We start from the raw sequence: 27,997 nt of genomic DNA on the forward strand, positions 1-27,997 counted from the left end.
CATCCTTCTAAAATAATTTTAATAATCAAAGTGGTTTGGGAACAATTTAGAATTCCAGTTGAAACTAGTAACACTCTCAAACAGCACTCTTAGATTTGCACTTACTTTTCTAAGGCAGAGGCCTTTTGCCCTAACCTCTCCCTTTCTTTTGCCCTTTTATTTATCGCTGTACTGCATCATTCTAAAAGTTAGTTCAGAATCCCTGATGGTTGTCTATATGTGGCACAGCTGTAGCAGAAGTGGCACACATGTGTTAAATCACATGGCCATTGATTTTCTCCACCTATTTACTTGCTCCACTCACCATCCTAGCTTCTTCTCTTAGAAGCCCCAGCTTGGCCCCAAGGAAAGCACTTAAAACCTCCTATTTTCAGAGCCATGAACAAACAGATCTAATGGTGAAATCACACTATTTCCCCATGAAGAAAATAAAAATCTGTGTGCCTCCATAATTTGAAACCTTTGGGAGAACTTATGAAATGTAATGTTTTAATTGCAAGATTAAAAAAAAAACCAAAAACACAAGAGTTAATCATGAAATGCTTCCAAGTGAATTCATTTAAGTACCAAATCGAATTTGCTGATTTTAAGTCCTATTCTCCTCCTTGTGACAGCTTTAGTGACCAACGTATTGGTTCATTTGTCAACCAATGAGAAGTCTTGATGGATACAGGATTCATAAGGTTTGTACAGAATATACAATTCTATTGCTTCTCGGCCTTTTGGCTAAGATCAAGTGCAGAATATACAATTCTAAAGTGTTCAGTTCATATTTAGAAGAGGGCTCTGCTATGACCAGAAAAATTGAGCCAATTTTAATATAAAAAATTAAGACTAATTACCAATGAGTTTGACTTCACACTGATGAGCTAAAGATACTCTAACCAACATCACAGACACATTGGAACGCCATGAAATATTGACAGAAAAATTATCCTGGAGCTTAAAAGGACTGACATGGTGAGATCGGTCAGTGCTTTCTGCAGTCAAAGGCCTGAAGGTCCTAGCACCGATGGGTCTTGATAAACGTTATAAAGATCGTTCTCAAAGCAGAGATTCTCATGTGGTTGGTAGCGCACTGATGTTCCATTTTGTGAAGTTCCGGTCAGAGGCTCTTTGCTACAAAAAGAATAACATAAGTGAAAAGCAGATCATTTCTAAATAATGAACAGCACGTTTGTCTATTTGCAACACTAGAGCCCCATTCACACAACATATTAAATGACTAGGAGATTCCAGAGTTGTAAATATTAAGTTGTGGGGAAGTTTGTTTAATAAGCAAAATTGGGGGGGAAAAACCATCTAAGATGTATTCAGACTATTCTCATTCAAGACATCCAGTACCAGAATACATAAATCAAAAAACTAAGACAGGTCTGGCCAGCGTGGCTCAGTGGTTCATTGTCGGCCTATGAACCAGGAGGTCACGGTTCGATTCCAGGTCAGGGCACATGCCGGGCTGCAGGCTTAATCCCCGGTGTGGGGAATGCAGGAGGCAACCCATTGATGATTTTCTCTCATCATTGGTGTTTCTCTCACTTCCTCTCCCTCTCCCTTTCTTTCTGAAATCAATAAAAATATTTTAAAAATCTAAGACAATTATCAGACATCAAATGGAAGTACTAAATCAAGATGCATATTCACAAAGGTGGCTAATGAAATGGTTTTGCTGGTGATTTTCCAACTGTGGATTGTGCTCTTTATAGATGGTTATTAAATACAGGAAGTGGCCTTCTTCCTGTATTTAAGATAAACAGAGAATACAAGATAGCAGAGCATAAAAGTAGTAAAATAGTGTGTACTGGATCATGGTGTCAGAAATATTACTGTGTCTTTATGGTCAAAATGTGAATGCCATGAGTTAGATGACTTTCATAACACATACACTCACACACCAAATGTATAAAAAGGTTACATGTAGAGTTTTGATATAGCTGCTTTATAATTTGTACACAGTGATGGTTTTTATTACCTGAGCCTGCCCAGAAATTATATGAAATGTAGAGTCTTCACTCAACTCAGATCATTAAAGGAACCAGGCATACATGTGAGAACCAATTTCGATGTTAACAGCTGAAAATGAGTCAGTGTGAAATAGCTGCCCCAAACGTGTCATCATAAATGCTCTCTCTCTCCCCTTTTCTTTCTACCAACCCCAAGTAGCCTGCTTCTTTTAGTAGTTTGGGCTTTAAGCAAGGTCCCCTTAAAAGAGGACTTAAACTTTAACTTGGCAATAGGTTAGATTTACAAAATTGTATATCAAATGCCTATGAGGCCACATAACCAATGTAAAGCAGCAGAGCATGCTGAGTGTAGAACAACAGGGGATGGGGGACTGCTTCAGCCTGGAGTTCTCTTCCTCCAGATCTTTGCCAGCAGCCTTCTACTCCATCAGGCTCACTCACACAGCCCACTACCCTCGTCTACATTCCCCATGCTATCTGTCTAGTAGAAGCACTAAAAGGACCCTGGTGACTTGCTTCTGTGTTGTGTCTGTTTTGTTCATCTCTTTGGAATAGAATAGGCTTTCAGTAAACAAAGCACTGAAAAATCAAGAACAAACCAAACAACTCATCCAAACGTAATTTCATCAAACACTATTGTGATTTAGTTCCCTTGCTCTGAGAGCGTAGGGTTGGGGTGCTGTTTCTGTAGTAGTTTCAGGAAAATAGAGAAAGCTAAAAATATCACTGGAAGGTGTGGACAGCGATGGAGGCACTCATTGAACTAGAATTTTTAGGATCCAGGGTGTAAAATGAAGAGTTCAGGAGAAAGGGGAGAAGAAAAGAGAGGATTTTTTCTTTATTTTTATTAGAGTATGAACATCAAAAAGCATTGACACAAACTTTTCAAGCTTACCTTATATGAAACACCTTTCTTCTCCCACATAAATATTCTAAATTGGAAAGGAGTTGAAGAGAAAATAAAACATGTCAGCCAAAGAATTCATGAGACCTTTTCTAAAACATATATATTATTTCTACTATTACTTCATTTTCTTATTCCTTCCCCGAGGATATGTTGAGATTTTTTCATTGATTTTAGAGAAAAATTAAATTTAGAAGAATGGTTTTTAAAAGAGGAAAACAAAACTCAGATTATACTCTTCCCTATAAAATTTCAGGTAACTCCTTCTGACTCTGTAGGACCCAAATAAGCCCCGGTGTGCAAACTATCTCATGTTTATTAATGGTTTAGCAGTGGTCGGCAAACTGCGGCTCGCGAGCCACATGCAGCTCTTTGGCCCCTTGAGTGTGGCTCTTCCACAAAATACCGACTTCTGCGCATGGGCCACAAAGTTTCAATCGCACTGTACGTGCGCACCCGCACATGGTATTTTGTAGAAGAGCCACACTCAAGGGGCCAAAGAGCCGCAGGTGGCTCGTGAGCCGCAGTTTGCCGACCACTGGTTTAGTGTATTCACACATGCCCAACCTTACTTTAATATAGTTATTAATGATTATATTTCATTTTAAGAAATGGACAGTTGTGGTTCTTTCATGGAGCCTGGCATGGCTAGTTTTTGAAACCCGTTATTCTAGCCTTGGCCTGAAATCTGTTTCCCCTCCATTGTCTCATTTGCCTCTTCCGCTAAGTGAGTGCTGTAAGACTCTCAACAATATTATCCTTCATGGGAGCAAAAATGGGGTCTTGAGGGCAAGGAAGGAAGAAGAGAGAACAAATCTGCTTAGTGCAGCGGTTTGCTGCCTTCCAAATCCCACTCCAACCAACAAACTCTTATTTCTTAGTGTTTTATTTCTCCTGTGGAGAACTTAATTTCCTTTTTTCCTTACAGGCCAATATTTTTAAGAAACAAAAGGGACAAGGTTATGAAACAGGGAAGTTATGTGACGTCAAAAGTACATGGTGTGTGAAGCTCCTTGGGCCCAGGTAGTTTGGCTCCAGAACCCTCACTTTGTTCCCTCAGGCACAGTGGTCAAACGACTTACTTTTGGTAAGTATGGCAGCCAAAATGGTGAGCAATATCATGGCAGCACTGCAGAGTCCAAGGTACAACTTACTGGTGTTCCTCGGTGTATTTTGTTTCAAGCTCGTGTGCTAAGGAAATATAAGCAGATTGAAAAAGCATCTTGTTAGAATTATGGGCAGAAAACATTTCTTAAAATAACATACTCAGACACATTTATCTTTATTGGCTCTAGTCTACTTCTAGATCAGTGATGGCGAACCTATGACACGCGTGTCAGAGGTGACACGCGAACTCATTTTGGATGACACGCATCGAAAGAGACAAAAAATTGCATAATTCAAATATTTGTCTCTCGCAACGGCCAGAGTTGGGCATCACTCAAGTAATATTATTACTCACGTTACTCATGATCAATAATGCAATTCTAAAACCGGATGTAAACATGTACATCGGTGTTGCGGAGCAAAGATACATAGTGAAAACATCCAAGATACATTGTTCCAATATTGACAATATAAAAAGGTTAATAATTGCACTATAAAGAGGTTAATCTTTACTCATGACATTTTATTTTTACTCGAGTGACAAAATGCCCAATTCTGGAAACGGCCTTGTTATTGTCAACATGTGCCTCGGGTAAGCTTCCCGTGCGTTCGGGTGCATTCGGCAAACGGCCGCACTTGATCGCCATGTTCATTAGGAGACAGGAGTGGGAGGGTTAGAAGAAAAAGATATACAGTGCAACAGTGCTTGACGAGACATTCTGCGTGTCGGATAATTGATTACAGCACCATATATTTGTTGGTTATACATACTATCTTTGAATTGTTTTGTACCAGGAGTCAGTGCAACAACACTGCAAAAAGTTAATAGGTAAGAAACCTATCAACCTTTTATAAAAAACGCCGTGATTTATATTTATTTATTTTTGCAGCCTTGTGATGGAGAATCAAAAAAATAAAAATGCAAGATTGAAAGATAAAGGAAGTGGAAGTAGCAGTAGCCGACCCTTTCAAGACACGTGGACCGAGATGTACGGGATTGTCCACAGAAACAACAGATCGTTGTGCATACTGTGTAATGAAACGGTAGTAAGCAGAACATGGAATGTAAAGAGACATTTTGAAACTAATCATTGTCAGCTCTTGAAAAAAAAGTATCGATGAAAGGAAGGAATACATTTCTAGGCAGCTACACCTCTATAAAAGTCAATCAAATTCCATCATTAAATTTGTAAGATGCTCTTCAAATTTAACATCAGCAAGTTACTGTATTGCTCACTCCATAGCTCAGCATGGAAAAGCCCTTAGTGATGGAGAATTTATTAAGGAAACATTTCTAAGATGTGCACCAGCTCTATTTCACGATATGAAAAATAAAGATGATATTATTAAAAGAATTTCTGAGTTACCACTCAGTAGAAACACTATCAAAGACATAATAATAGATCTTAACAAAAACGTACAACATCAATTAAAAAAAGACTTAAATAGTTGTAAATATTTTTCAATTTCTCTTGATGAAACTACTGATGTCACACCAAATGCTCGGTTGGCCATTATTGCTAGATAGTCTGATGGTCTCACAATGAGAGAAGAGTTGATAAAGTTAGAATCAGTGCCAATAAGTACATCAGGAAACGAAATATGTAAGGTTGTTATAAAAACATTCAGTGCCTAAACATTGATATCTCTAAAATTGTGTCAGTCACAACAGATGGGGCACCAAAAATGGTGGGGGAAAATGTGGGATTCCTGAAATTGTTTATGGAAGCTTTAGACATCCACTTGTACCTTTTCATTACATTATCCATCAGGAGGTGCTGTGTGGCAAATCGGGATTCTCAGAATTGAATGATTTAATGTCAGTTGTAATAAAAATTGTGAATTTTATAGCTTCTCGACCCCTTCACAAGCAAGAATTTTTTGCACTTTTACAGGAAGTTGATTCAACCTACAGTGGACTACTGATGTTCAATAATATGAGATGGCTGAGTCGAGGTAAAGTTCTTGAGCGATTTGTGGAGTGCTTTGAAGAAATTACGGTATATATTGAGAATAAGAATCTGGCAAACTTTCCTCAGATCAATGATCATAAGTGGGTCAGCAATTTGATGTTTTTTACAGATCTCTCTGTTCATATGAATGAACTGAACTTAAACTTACAAGGTTTTGGCAAAAGTATTGACGTTATGTTTGGATACATCAAATCTTTTGAAAGTAAACTTAAAATTTTCAAGCGAGATATTGAAACTAAAACTTATATTTTCCTCGGATAAAAAAAGTATTTCGAGAAGGTCACTACAACGAGTATAATGGAGTCCATACTTATGTATCAGAATATAGTAAACTCGTTATTTCAACACTTCAGCGAAAGATTCGACCAATTTAGAAGCCTAGAACAGACTATTAAAATAATTAAGTATCCGGATGTAGTTGTTTACAGTACTTTGGAATTAAAGGATTTCCAATGGATGCAAATTGACGATTTAGAGATGCAACTTGCAGATTTTCAAGGTAGCATTTGGACTCACGTGTTTGTCGACTTAAGGTCGAAACTTGAAAATCTGGAACGAAAACATTTGAATAATGAAGAAGAGTGCAACTATGAACAAGAAATTTTGAGTGCTTGGAGCAGAGTACCTGACACTTTTAGCGACATAAAAAAATCTAGCGATGGCTTTGCTAACAATTTTTTCATCAACATATTTTTGTGAGACTTTGTTCTCAGCATTAAATAATATTAAAACAAACAAAAGAAACTGGCTAACAGATGAAGTTAGTGGCGCTTGGTTGGCCTTGAAGTGCACCAAGTATGAACCTGCAATTGAAGAATTAGCAGACAAACTTCAGCACCAAAAAAGTCACTAATTTCTAGTTTTCGTACCATTTGATTATCATTGTTTTTATTATTATTTTTTCCTAAATGTGCATTGTTTTTCTGTTTTTGTTCATTTTATACATATTTTTTGGTTTATTTTTCTTTGTTAAATGGCATTTAAATATATAAAATAAATATCAAAAATATAAATCTTTTTTTTACTATGGTTGCAAATAGCAAAAAAAATTATGAATATTTCCATATGTGACACAGCACCAGAGTTAAGTTAGGGTTTTTCAAAATTTTGACACGCCGAGCTCAAAAGGTTCGCCATCACTGTTCTAGATCATGAGGGACAAAACTAAATGATTTCCAGAGGTCATAACCACGGTGAAATTCCCAGACAATTTGAAATTCAATTATGTATTTAGAGATGTGGAAATATTTTATATATGCTTGGAGTTAGATTTTTGTGGGTGCATGGCTTATCAAAGCTCAAAGTGTAGTTCAAAGGCTGCTCTTTATTATATGTAAATTATCCATATTGTTCTTTAAAATTTCAATAAGCTTCATCCTCTTATATTAAAAGAAAGAAACAATTTTTGTTCATATGTAAGTTCACTTGTTGATGCTATCTGAATGTGCTGAATTATTGAATTTGGCCTTTGATACAGTGTTTATGTTTTTAACATAATTCAAAATTCTATTCATGTCTATTGAAATGGGCCTGAAAGTGGCTGCTCATAGACATAACCCTGATTAACAATGAACTTAAATTGTGCCATTGGGTGGAAATGCAAATTTTGCTTAAATCTCCTGGTGCAGTGTGTAAGGATCCCCCTCCTAGAATAAGCTTAAAACATGCCAGGCATCATGCCAGGCCTTGTTCCATAGCTTAGTTCTAATACTGAAAAGATCCCACAAGGTAGATATTTTAACAGAAAGCAAGTGGAAGATCAGTGAGAAGGATTAAGCTTCTTGCTGCATCAAAGTTTAATCTCTGAAGTCAGAATCCTGACTCTTTCCTAGTCACTTACTCAATCACAAAGTTGTTTAACACATTAACACCTTAATAAGTCATCCTATGGGGAAACTTACTACATCAGGTAGACAAAATCTCAGCATTGGCCTCAAAATTTCTATATGGAAGGCATTCAGGTTGGAAAAGGATATTGGGGGGCATATTTCAAAGCAAGCACACTTTCACTTACATACTATAATTGTTTAGAACAGCCTCCATGCCACCATAGTGACTCAAAGCATGTTATTCCCCTAATGTTAACTGAAGTCTTCCTGGGAATGGTATGTTAACTCACTCTCCTTGAATTAGTTCATTCGTTTTCATTCAAATTTTTGGCCAGGAGAAAGTCTGTGATGTGTGAGTATTGTGTGTATGTATGAGTAAAACATCACTTATCAGGCATCTCTAACAAGCTGGTCTACCTGTACCCATATGAACTTTAATCTTTGGGCTAGCCTTACAGAAGTAATCTCTAAATATAACTTGCTTACAGGAGAACATAGCAGAGAATATGGCTAATAAATACGAAGAAATTTGCTTACAGTTTCATTGTATTGCCAACCGCTATCTGAAGGCTGGGTCACGGTGCTATTCCCATCTGTTCAATAGGAAATTGAAAATTTGTTAGAATTATAAAAAATATTGAATTTTTAATACAAACATGAAATATATTTGCATTGCTTTCTGGTGATAAAAGAAACAATGAATAAAAAATATGGCCAAGAAATATATACATATGGCCAAATGGAACAGGCATTATAAGAATTAAACCAAGTTACTAGTATTTATTAATCTATCCTGTAAGGTGTGATTCTTAACAATTTTGTCATGGAACCTGTGAAAATGGATCCCTTTTTTCTTCTTTATGAGAAAAATATGTATTCCATAAAAAGTTTTACCTGTAATTTTAGGAGCACAGAGGCCATTCAGGGAATCAGGTTAAAAGTGCCACCGGTATGTATTCTGGACATCTACGTAATAGTCATAGTTACTATTGCATCTATCACTTACCCTCCTATACCTATGTCCCAAGCTCTTCATCTCATTTAATCCTCACAAGAATTCTGCATGATCAGTGATGTTCCATCCATTTAGAAATGATGAAATCAGATTCAGAGAGGGTAAGACATTTGTTCCAGTCACATAGCAGATTAGAGGGGCTAGTGTCGGCACTCGTGTCAAAATATGTACACATAACTCTATGTCAATGACTTTCAAATTTTGAATGCTCTAGGTCTTCAGGAAAGAAAATGCAGTTACCTGTTGGGCAAGAAGAGTTCAATGATGAGCCGGTCGTACTTGCTTCCTGTGGTGTGATAGGCTGGGTTTCTGTTGTCTGCAGTGGAGAAGATGAAGTGGTTTCTGAAATAAAAAGGATGCAAGAGCTCTGTTCTATTTGTAGAAAAATCTCCAGCCCCAACAAAAATAGGCAGCAAACCTAAAATCGGGAATTACCTTCAACTCTTTCTTAGAAATTTATTCAGAGATAACATTGAGGCATTGCACTGCCAACTAGGTCTTTATTATCAGGAGTAAATCTGATATAGATAATGGTCTGGAGAGTTATCTATAGACAGAATTATTTCACACTTTCCACACTTTTAAGATGTCCCTAAATGCGTAATGCCTACAAAAGTGCATCTTATGTAAAACACCCGATTAAGCTTTTATCCATACAAATGACATTTCATGTTCATAAAACAGGGCCTAGGAATTTACACTGATCTGTCATCCCATCTTCACAATAACCCCAATCTGGATTTTCTGACATTATTCAAGTTCACGATTACCCATCCACACATCTTTCCAGAGAGATGCACATATGTACCAGCACGAATACACCCTCACAATATTTAACTCCTTGAAGTTTCTTCAAGGTGACTGCATTGCCCAATCTCTCAACTTAGTAATGATTCACAACCCTCGGCCAGGTTCCTGGTAAACCGTGACCCCGGCTCCTTCTGCAGTTGCATTCTGTTCACTCCTTCTGAATGACTGATTTCCTGTGTTATCTGACTCATCTTCCATTTCTCACCAAAAAGCTTCACTAAGAATTCTCAAGCACACCGCTACGCATCACTTGCCTCCTTATAAAATCTTCATATTCCCTCCCCAGAGAGCACCACAGAACTTAGAGCAAATTAGTGGTGCTGGCTGGGCAAGAATTCACAGACCTGGGCTTTCCTTATTGCCTTTCATCAGTCTTCCTGATTCCTCTTTCCCACCACCATCTTCACATTTCAACATCATCCTTTCTTATGTTTTACTCCAATACTGAACCCTGTAACAGGATGTGGGGATGTGGCTCTCTTTAGGAACAAAGAACAGGACAGTACAAGAAAGTCAGATGATCAGTCTATCCAACTTAGGTCTGTGCAAAAGGCTCCTGACCTTAACTTCTTCCCCAAGTTTGATTTCTTGTGGGCATCTTTCTTTGCTCCCCTCCTCCTATAATCTTACATCCAACCATTTCATGCATATTTTAGGAAATGAACATGTGCTGGAGGCACTGAGGACAGATAGGAAGTGGATGTAAAAGTAAATGTTTCTGCATTGAATTAGCTCCAGTGCTCACCTCCTTCCTGTACTGTGAAGCTCAACTCTAGACTCCAACTCCTTAGGAAACAATCAGGATAAACATAAGGTTCAATTCAATTAATAATCAATTAATACTAGTAGCCCTGAGCACAAATCCGTGCGCCAGTAGCTCTTTGCAGGGCCTGGCAGCTCCATGCCTGCTGCTCAGAGGCTCTCCGCAGCCCAGAGGCCCATCCGGAGCCGGGCACAGAATGCTTGCCTCATTGCCAGGGCAACGTAAGCGTTCTGCTCCGAGGCCTGGCCAGAGGCCCATCCATGACTGGGAAATGCAAACTACTTCCCTCCCTGTTCTCAGGAACTCTGATAAAGGACTTCCTTCCTCTTTCTTGGCTGGCTTTCACCCCTGTGCCTCCACCACCAGCCCCTCCTGTCACACTATCCTACACCCCCTCCACCCTCTGGCTGCCCGGACTTGACCTTGCCCGGGAGTCAGGGGCCACTCAACTCTGCTCAACTCGCTGGTTCTTTCTCTTCTTATGCAAGTGTTCCATGACCTGGCCTGGCCAGAGGCCCATCCGAGGCCGGGCACAGAACGCTTGCCTCGTCGCAGCAGCGAGGAAGCAAGCATTCCACCAGGCCACTCACACTGCCCGCTCTCAGCAGCTGCCTCCTTGCCTCCCCCCATCCACTGGGTGACTCCTGCTGGGGCTGAGAGGACTGGGCACCACCATCTTGTGGCTATGGGCACCACCAACTTTGTGACAGAGTGACAGTTAATTTGCATATTACCCTTTTATTAGAAAGGATTCCCCAGGAGGTCACACAGATCTTTTCTTCTGAATTTCTACTTTAAATGAAGTCAAAAACTTATGTACATTCACTAAACCAAGTTGACTAATCCACACACTTTTGCAGACACACACTATGTGAAACTAAGTATATAGAAGCTAAATCAATATTAAGAAAATCAACACACCCAGCCTGTATGCTCAGTGGTTGAGTATTGCCCTATGAACCAGCAGGTCATGGTTCCATTCCCATCAAGGTACCATACCCCAGTTGTGGGCTTAATCTCCAGTATGGGGCCTGCAAGAGGCAGCTGATTGATGATTCTCTCTCATCATTGATGTTTACCTACCTACCTACCTATCTATTTATCTCTATTTCTCTCTTCATCTCTGAAATCAATAAAAATATATATTTAAAAGAAGAGAGTCAACAGATTCTCTAGTATGTTCAGCTGCCTGGAAGAAAGCTATTTTTCTTACATACATTTAAGGCTCTAAAATCTGAGTTTTAACCTAATGCCCTCTCCTCCATACTCAGCTTATAGCACAAATGCTTCAGATCCCTTATGGCTAAATATACACAAGACTCAATAGGAGTTAAGGAAAAATCAATGTTCCATCAGATTTCTCTGGCTAAGAGGTTGAGACATTTCAGAATCCAGACAACCTCAAGGAGTCAAAAAGTTTTGAAGGTTTTGAGAATCTTCACTAAAGGTTTTCTTTTTAATCTTAAAAATAGAAGGTTTGATTCTGAAGTAGTCCACAGGAGGCCAAGCTATTTCTTCACTCATGCCAAATTATTCTCTATTTGTATTACAATTAAACACTTAACTATCCGAAACTTGAGGTGTGAAGCACAAAGCCTGAATTGAAAAAAAGCCATAAATTCTAAATTCCTGAAATCCTTAAAACACATATTTACTTTGTCATCAGTATAAACAGCATTTTTTTTTCAATTTTTATGCTACATACTAAAGTAAAAAATGCTAGAAGCAAAACTGTCACTGAGTGACATAAAAAGACAGAAGAAAAAGAAATCAGCTGTATGAGAAAGTGTATTTCCCAGGGGTTTCACAGGTGAAAAGGAAACCTGTAATTTACACTGAAGCACTCTGAAGACCATGCATACCAGATGTATGTATCTTCATAAACATGTGTGAGGTGGAGAAAATGTCTAGACCATGAGGACAGACTCTCATTAGCCTAACCCTACTTCCTGCCATAACCTAGACTTACACACATATATGGAACAGAGACTCAAAGATACTGTGAAGTCCATGTTTACAAACCAAGAAGAATTCATACCCTAGAATCGTAACTCTGCCTTAGCACATGCCCTCGGCTGTCTACATCCTCTCTTTGGAGGGCCTGGGGCTAGAAAACACATCAGTTTACCTGTCTTGAATTTCTGCGGCCCTCCTAATGGCTTTGTAGAAGAGACCATAGGTGATGTTGGGCCCATGGTGACATTAGTTGGAGTTAGAAATCAACATGAAAGCAAGCATTAATCAAGCAGCAGAGAATGAGAGCTTTGTGCTGGGCCCACACACCCACATCCAATGAGAGACTGTCCCCTGCAGAATTGGGCACTAATCTCCCCTGAGCTCAGAGTCCTTGTCCTTAGTCTACTAGAATCTGACCGGGCTGGGATTGAGGACCAGCCTTCAAAAAACAAACAGCTGCATTGAAAGTATAGATTCCAGGAGCTTCAGATGTGAAAAAGGTTGCTCGGATTATGCACGGAAGCACTTTGAAGACACCAGCCATGTGTATCAGATTTACATATCCTTCTACACATTGGTGAGGAGGGGAAAGTGTCCAGGGCCAGGAACTGACTTTGTCCTCTCTGTGGAGAATGACTAAGATTTAAACAGTAGTTCCAGGCCCAGAATGTTTACCCAATAAATTTCATTCATTTCAGTCAGTCCTGAGGATACCCTCCCAGGAGTCCGGCACCTAAATGAACTCACACCACAAGTATATGCTAGATCACACAGACCATTTATACATTATACACTTGGTTGAAAGGTGAATTACACCACCAATGATTCCTTCCCAACTAAGAGATGAAAAAGGTAATAACTTGGGCTCTTTCCATGACAGAGCAGATTTAGGATTTCAAAGCAGTTACAGAAGCTCTCAGAGATACCCAGAGAGAGAGATGGCAGTGGAATTAAGCACAAACACAGTGCCTGGCACAAAAGGTCATCAATGAATGCTGATCAACAATGTGTATTTTTTCCTCACCAGGCACCTTTGTATCCCACTAGAAGCTTCCTTGAATCTCAATTTGAATAACTAGAAAAAAAGAGAACCTTTGCACAGGAGGCCAATAGTTTAAAAGCTCTTCTTTGGAGAGATACAGTTGAATTTGGAATCAAGCCAATTTTTGCTATGATGTGCAATAAACATAAACCAACAAATATTTGTCAGTGTTTATTATATGTAAGGCATTAGTCTAAAGCACAGGTCAGCAAACCTTCTGTAAATGGCCAGATGGAAGTGTTAGGGTTTGGCAGCTATAGTCTGAGTGAGTGGCTGTGGTTCCACTCTGACATTGTGAAAGCAGCCAAAGACCTACCTGATGGTACAATGATTAGAAATGGTTCTTTCAGTAAAATATTACAGGTAAAACTAGTGGTGGGCTTGTTATCCTTGTATTAAGGGTCCAACTTCAGAGAGGACTAAAGGAAAAACACTCAGATTTACCTTCTTTTCTAGAATTACATAGATTTTACTCATAAACCAGTGCCAACTGAACCAAATCCACATCATTCGTTGTCCAATATCATAGGTCTTGGTTTCTTGGATAATGATGAAACCCTTTGAGAATCTTTTTTTTTTTTAATTAGTCCCTTCACTCTGAAAATACCTATTAGATGCATGTAATATAGGACAAGGTTTCACAGATCACATGAGGCCCTATGGAACCCAGGGAAAAACCTTTAGCATAGATGGTAACTCTGCCTTAACACATACTCTGGTGGCCTTTATCCACTCACTAGAAGGCTTAAAGCCTCAGAAACATATCATTTTACCTGTCTTGTGGTTCAGTGTTGGTGTTGGAGTTGTAGGAGCAGAGGTGAAGACCTTAGATGGTGTTGGAACACTGGTGACCTTAGGTGGAGCTAGAAATCAACATGAAATCAAGGATTAATCAAGCAGCAGGGAACAAGATCTTTGTGCTGGACCTGTACATCAACATAACCAATGAGAAACTATCCTGAAGCGAAGCTGGGCACTAATTTGCCCTGAACTATGACATCCCGTCCTTGGTCAATGAGATCCTTACAGGGGAGTGTTTGAAGAAAAGCCAACGAAAACAGAGATAGCTGTATTGTAAGAATATATACTAGGAGGTTCAGAGGGGATAAAGGATACCCAGGATTAACACTGAAGCACTCTGAGAAGACCAACCACGCAAATCAGATTTATGTATCTTTGTAAATACCGGGGAGGCAGGGAAAACATCTAGAGCCTGGGCCTGTCTTTGTCCTCTCAGTGGTGAATGACTAAATTAATAAATAGTTTCTGGGCCCAGAAAGTTAAAACTCTATTAATTAATACATAGCATTCATTTCAGTCTTGAGGATACCCTCCGAAGAGACCTGCACCCTAAATGAGGACTAACTCACACCCACTAGCATAGATAAGATCACACAGATACTTATATATTGGCTGGAAGGTAGGCTAGACCACAGGTAGTATCTTTGTCTCTTTCCTGGGTCAGATAGGGTGTTGGATTCCAAACCACTTACAGAAGGTCTCCGAGCTACCCAGAGAGTGCTGACACTAGAATTAAGCTCAAACCCAGTGCCTGGCAAAAATGCAGATCAATGAAGGCCTGATTCAAAAATGTGTACATTTTGCTTAACAGGTACCTTTATATATATAGCTTCCTTCAAACTCAACTCTACTAACAGTAAAAGAAACCCTTACAGAGCAGACAATTGGTTTGAATGCTCTTCCTTTTAAAGAATCAGTTTCATTTGGAATTAAGCCCATCTGTGCCTTGAACAGACTAAACTCTTTTTTCAAAAATTTTTTATATCTATTACATGCAAGGCATTAGTCTTAAGCAGAGGTCAGCAAACTTCCTGTAAAGGGCCAGACAGTAAATGTGTTAGGCTTTCCTATGGCCTCATTGTCAGCAGCTCAACTTTGTCAGCGTGAAAGCAGCCACAGTCCAGCTAGTACAAGGAGTGAGTATAGCTGTTCCAATAAAGCTTATCTATAAAAAAAAATGCTGGGCCTGTTTTGTATGTGATATGGCCCTAGGCTATAATGTTGGCTGACCCTGATCAAAGCCATAGTCAGAGGCTTTTAAGAAGTATTCAGTCTAATCCTTTCCCTTCATTTAAAAACCTAATACCTAATGTAGAGAAAAAAGCAAGCATGCAAAAAAATCTGATCAAAGGAGCACAATGAACAATAAAGAAGAGGAAACCAAGACAGATCTAGTAATGAACTTGTCCTCATCAGTAGAAAATATCTTCCCCAGGAAGAAGCTAGGAAGATATAAGGGTAGATGCAGGTGAGGAAAGCTCTAACAGAAAGGTGAGGAGTAAGCTGAGCCTGTGAAAAATGAAAGAAAACTTAAGCATAGATTTGGTTATGGAGGCTCAAATATCTATCAAAGGAATGGGAGGACTGTAAAGTTTCCTACTTATTCCATTCCATGTCACATTTAAAAATTCAGACGGAGTGCCCTGACCGGTTTGGCTCAGTGGATAGAGCGTTGGCCTGCAGACTGAAAGGTCCCAGGTTCAATTCCAGTCAAGTGCATATACCTTTGTTGCAGGCACATCCCCAGTCGAGGGTGTGCAGGAGGCAGCTGATCGATGTTTCTCTCTCATCGATGTTTCTAGCTCTCCATCCCTCTCCCTTCCTCTCTGTAAAAAATCAATAAAATATATTTTAAAAAATTCAGAAGGATCAAAATAATTTCACAACTCCCAAAATTTCATAATCATAATCTCTTCTCCATGTGCTGCCTCCCACATCTGTCTATACAGCTCTGTCTCATCAGCTTCTTTGGCTTCTCTGAATTGCTTCCCAGATATAGTTTCCACAGAGTCAGCTGTTTTTTCCATCTGAACTGACCTTATCTTACTTGCCTTTTTAACAATCATTTGTATATTTTTTTTAATTGATTTCAGAGAAGAAGTGGGAGGGAGAGAGAGATAGAAACATCAATGATGAGAGAGAATCATTGATTGGCTGCCTCCTGCATGCCTCCTCCTAGGGATCAATCCTGCAACCCGAGCATGTGCCTTTGACCAGAATCAAACCCAGGACCCTTCAGTCCACATGCAGATGCTCTATCCACTGAGTCAAACCAGCTAGGGCTCTCACTTGTCTTTTTAAAGGAAATAACCTAGTCCAAAATTTGAGATGATGCAAATAAAATTTTCTTAATTTAATAAAAATGATAAAGAGACTCAGCTTATTAAGGTCACAAATATTGTATTCTACTGTCAATATAAGACTTTACTGGAAGGAGATTAAGGAAGAACTCAGAAACCTGGGCCATTATAATGTCCATCTCAAGAGAGAAGAAATGTGAATTTGCCAGATTTTTATATTTCATGAAAATCTTAAAGGCAACTAATAAACAGTTATTGGGATGCATCAGTTTTTATATTATAACTAGAAGCCCAGTGCATGAAATTCATGCACTCATGGAGAGGGGGTCCCTCAGCCCGGATTGCGAGAGGGTGCAGGCCAGGCCGAGGGACCCCACGGGTGCATAATTGGGGCCAGGGAGGGACCTTGGGAAGGCTCCAGGGTGTGTCCAACCTGTCTCGCTCAGTCCCAATCGGCTGGACCTCAGCAGCAAGCTAACCTACCATTCAGAGTGTCTGCCCCCTGGTGGTCAGTGCACATTATAGCAAGCGGTTGAGCAGCCTTAGCATATCATTAGCATATTACGCTTTGATTGGTTGAAGGGATGGCCGGACACTTACCATATTAGGCTTTTATTATATAAAATGTCATTTTAATTTTTAAACAAGCAATATCACAATATAATGTGAATTATGCTTCATGAAATCCAAGGTAAGGCAGAGTGTGGAGGTGGGACTATATATGCTTACACAATGCATATGCAACAAGATTGAGTTGGTAATGTATCTACTTGACAATCTCATATACAATATTGTCTATACATTTGAAAATCTCCATTTTAGGTTTGAAATGTTAAGAAAGGTCATTTTATAAATGTTCGGGGACATCATCTCAGAGAAAAGGTACAGTTGTTTACATTGAATAATTTTAGTTTGAGAAAAATATTCACCTCATCTCCCTATGGAGCCATGAATGTCTCTTCATGAACTAACCAGCATTTTTGAAGCACTGCTGTAAGAGATAGTCTGCAGACTGGGAAGGCCCTCTAGTCTACACTCCTGGCTCTAGGTTATTTAACACTTCATTCTACACAAGTAAGTAATTCTATTTCCCCAAAGTTATTAAAAAACAGGATTGAGGAACCTCCTCTTTCTTTCTTAAAGGAAGAGAATATCACTACCAAACAGTAAACATCTCAGTTCATGCACATGAAGTGATCACAGGAAGACAAACTCACCTGGCTTTATCTCCAAAAATATATTCTTTTTATAACCATTAAACCACCCTTTGAACTCAATACGGCAACAATAGATGCCAGTGTCAGACAGGGCTGCATTCTGTATAGTTAGAGACAAATCCCCTCTGGAAATGATTCCATTCATCCTATAACGTTTGTCCTTCTCAAAGGTGACATGGTAGCCATCGGTCATTATGAGTTCATTTGAGCAATTGAATGAAGGACATGCCCTTCGACCCCAGCACATGGGTGAGATTTCATGAGCTGTTGAAAAGATACAGGGTAGCGTGACAGACTGACCCACCACTCCAGTCACATATGACACAGAAACTACAGCATCTGCAAATAAAAACAAAACTGAGTGTGAGGCCTCAATATTTTAATTTTACATTTATGCCCACTTACCTTTTTTATATGGTTTATTTCATTTGTAATCATGTGACTTTAATCTCAAATCTAAAAATTTTTATCAGTTTTTTTCTTTACATCTTTATCAGCATTTTGGTTTTTTGATAGTTGTAAACAACAAATAATTTAACCTTATTTCTATTTTTTGTTAGTCCTTACCCTAAGATATTTTTTCATGGCTTTTTAGAGAGTGGAAGGGATGGGGAAAGACACATAAAAACATCAATGTGAGAGAGACACATCAACTGGTTTGACTGGTTGCCTCCCGCATGAGCCCTGACCAGATCCAGGTTGTAGCCTGCATCTGAGGTACATAACCTTGACCAGAATTGAGTCTTGGACCCTTCAGTCCATGAGCCTCACTCCACCAATGAGCCAAACCGGCTAGGGCTATTAAACTTATTTCTTTATTTAGGATTGTTTCCTGATAGGATAAATTTCTAAAATAGAAATTATCAGAACGAAGAGCAGAATTACTTTTTCCAAATTTCTTTCCAAAATATTTGAACCAAATGACACTCTATCAGTACATGAGAATGTATTTCATTCTGCATTTGACAGGTATTTGATTATTAAATAAGTAATGTATACATGTTGCTTTTCCCCTTCCCTAAATCCAATTACTATCTCAATGAAATACATTTGAAAATGCCATTGCAATTAAGTTTTAATTTTTATTGCAGTTTTAAAAATGTCTATTCCAAATGAAGTCACCTCATTAACCATCTCTCATAAAAATAAGCAGAGCTAATGTTTTCTTTAAATTATTGTTGGGGCCCTGGCTGGTGTGGCTCAGTTGGTTGAGTATTGTCCCATGCACCAAGAGGTCACCCAATATGGGTTGAGGGTTCATTCCCCAGTAGGAGTTTGCAGGAGGCAGATTGATGTTTCTCTCTCATTGATGCTTCTATCTCTCTCTCCCTCTCCCTTCTCTCTCTAAAATAATCAATAAAAACATATTTTTTTAAATATATTTTATTGAGTTTTTACAGAGAGGAAAGGAGAGAGATAGAGAGTTAGAAACATCGATGAGAGAGAAACATCGACCAGCTGCCTCCTGCACACTCCCCACTGGGGATGTGCCCGCAACCAAGGTACATGCCCTTGACCGGAATCGAACCTGGGACCCTTCAGTCCGCAGGCCGACGCTCCATCCACTGAGCCAAACCGGTTTCGGCAATAAAAACATATTTTTAATTAAGTCTTTATTGTTGAAAGTATTACATATGTCCCCTTTCCCCTCCCCCTTGCCCCCATCTCAGGCCTTCACCATCTTATTGTCTGTGTCCATGGGTTATGCATATACGCATACAAGTTCTTTGGTTGCTCTCTTCCCATCCACCCAACCACCCCCTCTGAGATTCCATGGTCTGTTCTATGCTTCTATGTTTCTGGATCTATTTTGTTCATCAGATTTCATTTAAGGACCAACTTGACTGCATTGGACGATAAAGGGGTTTTTTAAAAATATACTTTTATTGATCTTAGAGAGATCATGTCCAAAAAAAATCCAAGTAGAAATCATTCTTATGAGGAGATGAGCATGGCACTGAGCGAGGCCCACTTCCCATGGTGAACCCAGAGAATTAGAGAACATTCAATCAAGTACTAAAGCCACTTAAAAACAAAAACTCCTGTGGTAATGGCATTAATAACCCCATATTTCACCTGCCTGGTATGGCTCAGTGGTTGAGCATCAATCTATGAACCAGGAGGGCAAGGGTCAATTCCAGGTCAGGACCCAAGCCCTGGTTGCAGGCTCAATCGCCAGGAGGGGGCGTGCAGGAGGCATCCTATCAATGATTCTCTCTAATCATTGATGTACTCCCTTCCTCTCTCTGAAATCAATAAAAATATAATCACTCTATATTATTTTTACTTTTTAAAATATTTTTATTGATTTTTAGAGAAAGAAGCAGGGAGAGGGAGAGAGAGAAACATTGATGTGATAGCAAGACAGTGATAAACTGACTTTTCCATGCCCCCTACCTGGGATCCAGTCAGTAACCCTGGGCATGTGCCCTGACTGGGAATTGAACCAAGACCTTTTGGTGCATGGGGAGATGCCCAACCAACTGAGCCATACTGGCCATGACATATCTTATTTTTAAAAGCGCTATTTGCACTTTGTTAAAAACACGTGCACAAAATGTACAATGAAAAACACACACACAAAATGTCTCTTTCCATTCTAGCACCATCTCTTCTTTTCATTCCCTCCTACACCAGGAAAAAGCTGGTTCTATTTCTTACATCCATGTGAGAAGTCCATGTATACCCAGCTACCCACCACCCCCTTTTTTCTTAAATAGAAATGGCAACATATAGGTGTTCTACTTAGCCTTAGATTTTGTGATTCATACCATTTAAGAATTTTTTTTGTTTCAGCCTGGTTCTTTGCTCACTAGTTGACCCATTACCTGCCAACAGAGTCCAAGCATATCCATCTTGCTCCCCCACATCCACACACAGCCTGCACTGCCTCATGCCCAGGCTTTCCAAACCCCAGCCCACCTATCACGTACCTGCCCAAAGTAGTATGAGGCTGGGGAAGGCTACCCAAGAAGGCATGATGGTATCAGCCTAAAGGGAAGAAAAGAGAGAAAATGGACTGTTTGCTGTGCCCCCAACAGATGGTATGGGGACACATCTTAATTCTCAGATTGCAACTTTTCCTTTCACCCTAACTGCATGCATCACATGAGCCTTCCCTGCTATGGATGGGAGACCACATACAATGGCTTCAGGTCTCTGTTAGCTCAAGGTGGCTGAGAGCTCTGTACCTCCAACAGGCAGGCAAAGCTGCCCTTGGAAGTAGCCCCTTATTTCCCAGCTCCTTTTCCACACATAAAGTCCACACTGACTCCCGATGCTCAGAGAGGAGATTAGAGAGGAAACAGGAAGGAAACCAGAGCCAGGCTCAGTGGGGGGACACCAGAGCAAAGACCAGTCCTCCAATGGTCCTGATGCACTTGCCCTTGGGCTCTGAGATGACCGTCTACTGGCCCTTGGGTGGATACAGGGTACTTCTTGCCCGGTGGCCACAATGGCTAGTCCCTAGCCTCCGTTATATCGCCAAGTTATCTATTAACAAGGATTAAGTCGGAATGTGAATCACTGTGTTTCATCACTCATGCTACAGGAAGCAACGACTCAGACTGCATCTTATTGAAGGATGTCGGGAGAACATTTCAGAAAGCAGAATGTGGTCCAGGCCTAGTGCTCATAGACCCAGACTCAGAGAAAAGCCCCCAAACTGAAAGTCTACTGTCATAAATGGGGGGCAGAGAGAGGCTGGCAAAAGAAGCAGCCACTCCAATCTGGCAAGTAACAGTTTAGCCAAAAAAACTCACATGCAAGCTTCTTCTCCGGTGACTGCAAGACAAAATGGATGCCCAAGCTTCTTGGCAGGGAATTATATCGAGTAAAGGTGGGAAGAAACAATCAAAGATACTAGTTCATGAATGCTACCAGCTATTGGAAATTACTTTACATGCTTGACAAGTAAGGACAAAGGCCTGCTCCCAGAACTAGTGTATAGCAGGAGGCAAAGCAAGGATACCGATTAATGTCAGAATGAATATCGATTATGATCAGACAATCAAAGGGGCAGTTTGTGGAAAGCAGCCTCCATTCTGGCCTGAACTAGATTGTGGACAAACAGGAGTCACATCATGGAACAGTCTCTCCTCACACTCCACCCCTCATGATCGTCTCTTACACTCCCATGCCTCCTCCCTTCTGCAAGGTAACCTACAGGTCAGCAGGGACTTCAGTGGCAGGGAGGTAGCTCAGTTATTGCTAATTGTCTGCATTGAAGACACAGTTCTCAGTAACAGTACAGACACATACAAGGAAAAAGACAAATTAAATAAGCAGCCCAGGTATTAATAACAAAGTTTTTCTTCATGCCTCCTACGCCCTAAACCTATGGGTAGTAGGTCACCTAGGCTGTGGCCAGATCATTTATTTACTTGACTTTTCATATGTACTATCAAAAAAAGAAATATTATAAGCTGCATCGGGTATAAAACCACAGCATTTGGTTTGGATGATGAATGCCCCCCTGCCCCCGACACACACACACACTCCCCATAAGTGGATGCCACAACAGCAGAATTCTAGGGTCAGAAAGACAAATATTTAGTAGGAACTTGAACTGAGAGCTCTCCTTTGAGAATTACACCTGCAGCCTAGCCAGGCTGTGTAAACCACAGGTTGTCCAGCAGGAAGTTGTGCTCTCAGGGGTATGGAAGGGGATAGGAGGAGGAATATGCCAGAAGAGGGCCCATTCTCCCCTTTCCATGGATGGGTCCCAACTGCATTAGAATGACAGGGTCCCAACAGAGGCTAAGCAGTTCCTCCCCACGCAGGGATGTGAAGACCTATCCTGGTGGAAAATCCCATTTTAGTGTCTACTAAATGGTCCCTGTTCCAGGGGAAACGGCTTGGTGTCCTCATCATCACTCCTTGGTCCGTGGCAAGTTCAGGGCCTATTGCTGTGTCCTTTGTTTTCTATACCTTTATTTTAACACAAAGAACAAAATTCTGATTTTGTATCAGTTTATTTTTTTAAATATATTTTTATTGATTTCAGAGGAAAAGAGAGGGAAAGAGAGACAAAAACATTGTTTATGAGAGGGAATATTGACTGGCTGCTGCTGCTTGACACCTATTGGAGATTGAGCACACAACCCGGGCATGTGCCCTGACTTGGAATAGAACCGAGACCTCCTGGTTCAGAGAACAGCACCCAACCACTGGGCCACACCAAACTGGCTGTATCAGTTTACTTTGGATATTTGAAGTCCATCAAATAAGCCCTGGCCAGATAGCTCAGTTGGTTAGAGCATCATCTTGATAGGCCAGGTTGTGAGTTCCATAAAAGAATCAACCAATGAATGCATAAATAATAAATAAGTTGAACAACAAATTGCTCTCTCTCTCTCTCTCTCTCTCCCCCCCCTCACATCAATAACAAAAATTAAAAATCAATTAAAATAATAAATTCACTTAATTAAACCTATTCTAATTTAAGAATGCTTAACCAGATCAGGACAATGGGCCTATACAAGGGACCAGAACATAGGAGCAAGCAAGGAAGGGGTGCTGATTTATGTTAGAACTAGAGGCCCGGTGCATGAATTAGTGCTTGGGTGGGTCCTCCGGCCTGGCCAGCAATCGGGGCCGATCGGGCTGTCTTGCCCAGTCCCAATGGGGCCATTGGGGCCAGTGGGCAGGGGGAAGGGGCTGAGGGAGGTTGGCTGTGGGAGCACACTGACCACCAGGGGGCAGCTCTTGTGTTGAGCATTTGTCCCCTGGTGGTCAGTGCACATCATAGTGACCGGTTGACCATTCGTTCTACTGGTCCTAATGGTCACTTAGGCCTGTGGTTGGCAAACTGCGGCTCGCGAGCCACATGCGGCTCTTTGGCCCCTTGAGTGTGGCTCTTCCACAAAATACCACGTGCGGGCGCATGTACAGTGTGATTAAAACTTCGTGGCCCATGCACAGAAGTCGATTTTTGGCTTGGGCAAGTCTATTTTAAAGAAGTACTGTTGATATTTGGCTCTGTTGACTAATGAGTTTGCTGACCACTGACTTAGGCATATATATATATCAATTGTCATCAGACAGTCTCTAATGGGGGGTTGTGAAAAGCAACCTCTGATCCAGGCCAAATCCAGCTTGTGGGACAGACAGCAGTTACATCAAGAAAGAGTTTCCTCCACACTTGGGTTCAGATACCAGCTCTGCCACTTAGGAAGCTGGGTATCTCTGTGAGTTACTAAGTTGAGCCAAGCCTTAATTTCCTCATTCCTTAAATACTTGTTCTATCTCTCTTAAAGGATTGTTGTAATGAACAAACTCAAAACTAAACCTAAATATGCATGAATACTACAGCCTCCATTTCTGGAGAATTTACTGTGTCATAGGCTCTGTGCATTTTACTTTCACCCTTAGGCAGGTGCTCTTATTAACCCATTCTTGGAGGAAGAAGCTGAGGTTTGGAAAGATTATATCAGCCTAGATATTTGTTTTCCCTTTATGCTTTGTCTTTATATACTGACAGTGGACACTACTGACCCTACCTTAACCACCACCAAAGGTTAGGAGACATATTCTGAAATGCTTCACATACAAACAGGTCATGCCTTATTATTTAGGTGGCAAAAGGTTTTATGACCAGCCCTGGCCCATGTGGCTCAGTTGGTTGGAGCAACACCCTTTGCACCAAAAGGTGGAGGGTTCTGTTCCAGGGCAGGATGTATCCAGGTTGCGGATTTGATACCCAGTCTGGGCATGTGTTATGGAGGCTACTGATCAATGTTCTCTCTCACATCGATGCTTCTTTCTCACTCTCTATTTCTTTTTTCTCCCCCTTCCTCTCTCAATATCAATAAAATAAAATAAAAAGATTTTGACTAGTTTTGTTATATGCTGAAACTCTGCCAAATCCCAGTAGGTCAGTGATAAGGATTTTCTAATTAAATTAAATACTTTTTACTATTATATTGAGGCTAACAAGTATACCAAAGGATAAAAAAGTCCAGGATTATTCTATCAGGCAGAGATACAGGTAAAATAAGCATTTAACTAATAAAATTGTGCGGAAGGACATAAAGGGCCAATATAATTAGACCATGACACTCCCCCACTTACAACCCTCCCATGACTCTTTCAGAAGAAAAAAAAAATCTAACTCCTAACCTAGATACAAAGGCCCAGTGATCTAACCTCTGCCCAACTCTCATATTTTTCTATCTCTCCCCTGCCCATGGGGTTCCAGTCACTCGTGGTTCTTTCAAATGCATCCCTACTTTAGTACTTTCTTGCTGGTGGTGTCTCTGCCTAGATCCCCATTCCTTTAGCTCACCATTTCCAGACTTCCCCTTTTCGTTCTGATCTCTGCTTAAATGTCACCTCAGACATTCCTCATTACTCTCTTTAGTTTTCTACACTGCATTTGTTACCTCCTTTCCTGTGATGTGTGTGTGATGTGATGCACGCACATGTGAGTCTGTGTGTGCGTGTGTGTGTGTGTATGTGTGTGTGGTGTGTGTGGTGTGTGTTGACCATCTCTCTTAGAATTTTCTGTGATGATGGAGTTATTCTATATAGGTGTTGGACAAGCACTTAAAATGAGGTTAGTACAAATGAGGAAGTTAATTTTCTTTTCATTTAACTTTATTTTAATTAATTTAAATTTAGGGAGGATTTGAGATCTTTCTCTCCGGCATCTGTTGTCAATTTGGCTCAAATCAAAACTTATAAAACTTTAAATAAATTAATTTTCATTTAAATAGCCACACATGGCAATAAAATAAAATAAATTTAAAAAAGAAAAAAGTATATAGCCACACATGGCTATTGTATGTGCTCCAATGTTTGTTCTTATTTCCATATTATATAATGCCCACTTCACAGATGAAGAGAGGCTGAGCAAAGGAATGTGTCGGCTCTAAAGTCACACAGCCTCCAAGTAAGCCTAACTATGCAGGTCTTCCTCACTGATGTTGCCCAGGAGAAGCTTAAACAACTGAGATGTATAAGCCATGAACCCATTTACATGAGACTCTATCTCCCAAGAAATTCAAAGCACTCTAGTTTATGTGAATTTTTCCAATTTTTAAAAAGGATTTTTAAATTATAGTTGATATAAAAGATTATATTAGTTTCAGGTGTACAACAGAGTGACTAGACATACAAACCTTACAAAGTTATCCCCATAGTAAGTCTAGGACCCGTGTGACACCATACATAATTATTGCATTATTGACCACATTCCCTCTGCTGTACTTTACATCCCTGTCACTTATTTTATAACTGGCAGATTGTACTTTTTCATTCCCTTCATCTTTTACACCCCCCCACCTCCTCCACCCCCATCAGGTACATATTAATTTGTTCTCTGTATGTATGAGCTTGCTTCCATTTCGTTTTCTTTGTCCTTGTTTTTACATTTCACATATAACTGAAAACTGATGGTCTTTTTCTTTCTCTGTCTGCCTTTTTTCACTTAGCATACTATCCTCTACGTCCATTTTGTCACAAAAGGCAAGATTTCATTCTTTTTATGGCTGCATAATATTCCTTTGTACATATGTAGCTCGTGTTCTTTATCCATTCATCTACTGACAGATGCCTAGGTTGCTGCTTGTGCTGAATGGAAGAGCATTTGGGAGAGATTGCAGGGCAGGCCAGAAGCAGGCCGTCACTCCTGTAGAACGTGAGGGCTTTTTGGGGAGACTATGTGGGCTCTTGTGAAGGGTCTGGAGCTGCCAGAAGAGGCTCCAGCAAGGTGAGCTGTTTGGATGGGAAAATCCAGAGCAGGGCAGACAGTGTAGGCCAGGTTAATAGAGAGATTTTGTGCCTGCCTGCTCAGGGCCAGCTGGATGGGAGAACTCAACAAAGGGACAATAGCACTCTGTCCCCTGAGAGAGTTCCTACCAATCCCTGCCCCTCTAGCCTGTGCCCTAAGGTTAATCCATTGAGTTCCTCCCCCTAGCTCCCAGGCACTTCTGGAGCTGCTGCCTCTGTGCTGGAGCTCAAAGGGGGGGAGTTCATGTGAACCCTCTGCCTACAGTGCTAGGTCTCCTATAACCCTTCCTCCATCTCAGACATAATCCCCACTGGTGCCCAAAGCTGGATGTTATAGGAACTCTCAGCACAGGTGCCCTGTGCTATGGAGCCTGAAGTGGGGTTCAGACCTCTGGCTCTTTAGGGGGGACCTGTGAAGCCCAACTATCCCTCCCATTCATTCATCACCACACAGGGAGTGTGGGACCTTCCCTGACCCCATAGTCACACTTACCTGTGTCAACGTGGTTCCTTCTTTATAACCTTAGAGACTTCTGTTCAGCTGGTCTTCAGGTGGTCTCAGTGACCTTTGTGCAATAATTTCCACAAGTTCCTGGAAAGAGGTGAGTTCAGGATTTATCTACTTGGCCACCTTGATTCCTTGGCGCTCTCCCCTGGAATTTTCCCTAACTTCTATTGGCTCTATCATTGTTGCCCTAATATGCCATATAATACTCAGAAAGTTCAAGCAACAAAGTTCTGATTTTCTCTTCTGCATAAATTTCCAGAGGATTGTACTTACACATGAGTTAGGAGGTTTCCAGCTCTTCTGATGGTTTGTCGCCGATCCTTCCCCCAAGGGTTTTTATACCAGTAGATAAAGATAAATTCCTTCCAGCATTCCATTCTTTATCTCTTTGCCACACCTGGACATCAGTCCTTTGGGAAGTATCTTTGAAAGTCAGACTTCTCCAGTCTGACTGGATTATAAGGAGATATTAGTGGACGGGAACAATATTTGTGCTCTGCTATGCTGTTTTTGAAAGATTCAGCACAGAGAGTGATTTTAGGTCAGACTCTAGACCTGCAAGGCCATTTTTTAAAACTTTATTTATTTATTTATTTACTTATTTATTTTTACTGATTTCAGAGAGGAAAGAAGAGGGAGAGATAGAAACATCAGTGATCACAGAGTATCATTAATTGGTTGTCTCTTCCACTCTCCCCACTGGGGATCAAGCCTGCTACCCAGGCTTGTGCCCTGACTAGGAATCAAACTGTGATGTCTTGGTTCATAGGTCAAACTCTGAGCCACACTGGCCAGGCTAAAAGGCCATTTTGAGACTGTTTATATCTGAAGGGATCTTAAACAACCAGGGCCAACTCCTCAACTGATAATGAATAAACTGAGAGCCAGAAAGAGGACTAGAGGATGGGACCCACAGAAGACACACTGTGGGGCCAACGCAGAAGAGAAAGCCGAGTACGCCTGCTCCTACTCAACTGTTCTTGTCATTTAACAAGCATTATTTCACCAAATATTCATTGAGTACCTCCTGCTAAGCAACCATTATCCTATGCTAAAACAAAGAAACAAACATATAGCC

At 40.5% G+C, this 27,997-nt stretch overlaps 1 protein-coding gene across 2 annotated transcripts; it reads right to left on the reverse strand.

The window, feature by feature from the left end:
- On the reverse strand, positions 1-27,977 carry LOC308519857 (hepatitis A virus cellular receptor 1-like). Of its 2 annotated transcripts, XM_081092166.1 has the most exons (10): positions 27,193-27,507; positions 26,905-27,003; positions 20,615-20,672; positions 17,682-18,020; positions 14,137-14,226; positions 9,033-9,134; positions 8,315-8,370; positions 3,951-4,059; positions 2,860-2,896; positions 469-1,119 (listed from the first exon to the last, which is right to left on the reverse strand). In XM_081092166.1, the coding sequence occupies exons 3-10, from the start codon at positions 20,658-20,660 to the stop codon at positions 987-989; spliced, it is 912 nt and encodes a 303-aa protein (XP_080948292.1). In that variant the 5' UTR covers positions 20,661-20,672; positions 26,905-27,003; positions 27,193-27,507; the 3' UTR covers positions 469-986. The 2 variants fall into 2 exon arrangements, with proteins under 2 accessions (XP_080948291.1, XP_080948292.1); XM_081092165.1 differs by having other exon boundaries at positions 1-1,119; positions 26,905-27,977.
- Positions 27,978-27,997: the final 20 nt, after the last annotated feature.

This window comes from Myotis nattereri (genome assembly GCF_964212035.1).
Source record: "Myotis nattereri genome assembly, chromosome: 5".
NCBI lineage: Eukaryota > Metazoa > Chordata > Mammalia > Chiroptera > Vespertilionidae > Myotis > Myotis nattereri.

Bases quoted from the DNA above. Each gene is read 5' to 3' on its own strand.
- LOC308519857 (XM_081092165.1), bottom strand. From the start codon at position 20,660: ATGCCTTCTTGGGTAGCCTTCCCCAGCCTCATACTACTTTGGGCAG. The intron at 2,897-3,950 runs GTAAGTCGTTTG...TTTCCAATTTAG, and splicing joins GGCTGCCATACTTACCAAAA to AATATTTATGTGGGAGAAGA. The intron at 1,120-2,859 runs GTAAGCTTGAAA...TTCTTTTTGTAG, and splicing joins AGAAAGGTGTTTCATATAAG to CAAAGAGCCTCTGACCGGAA.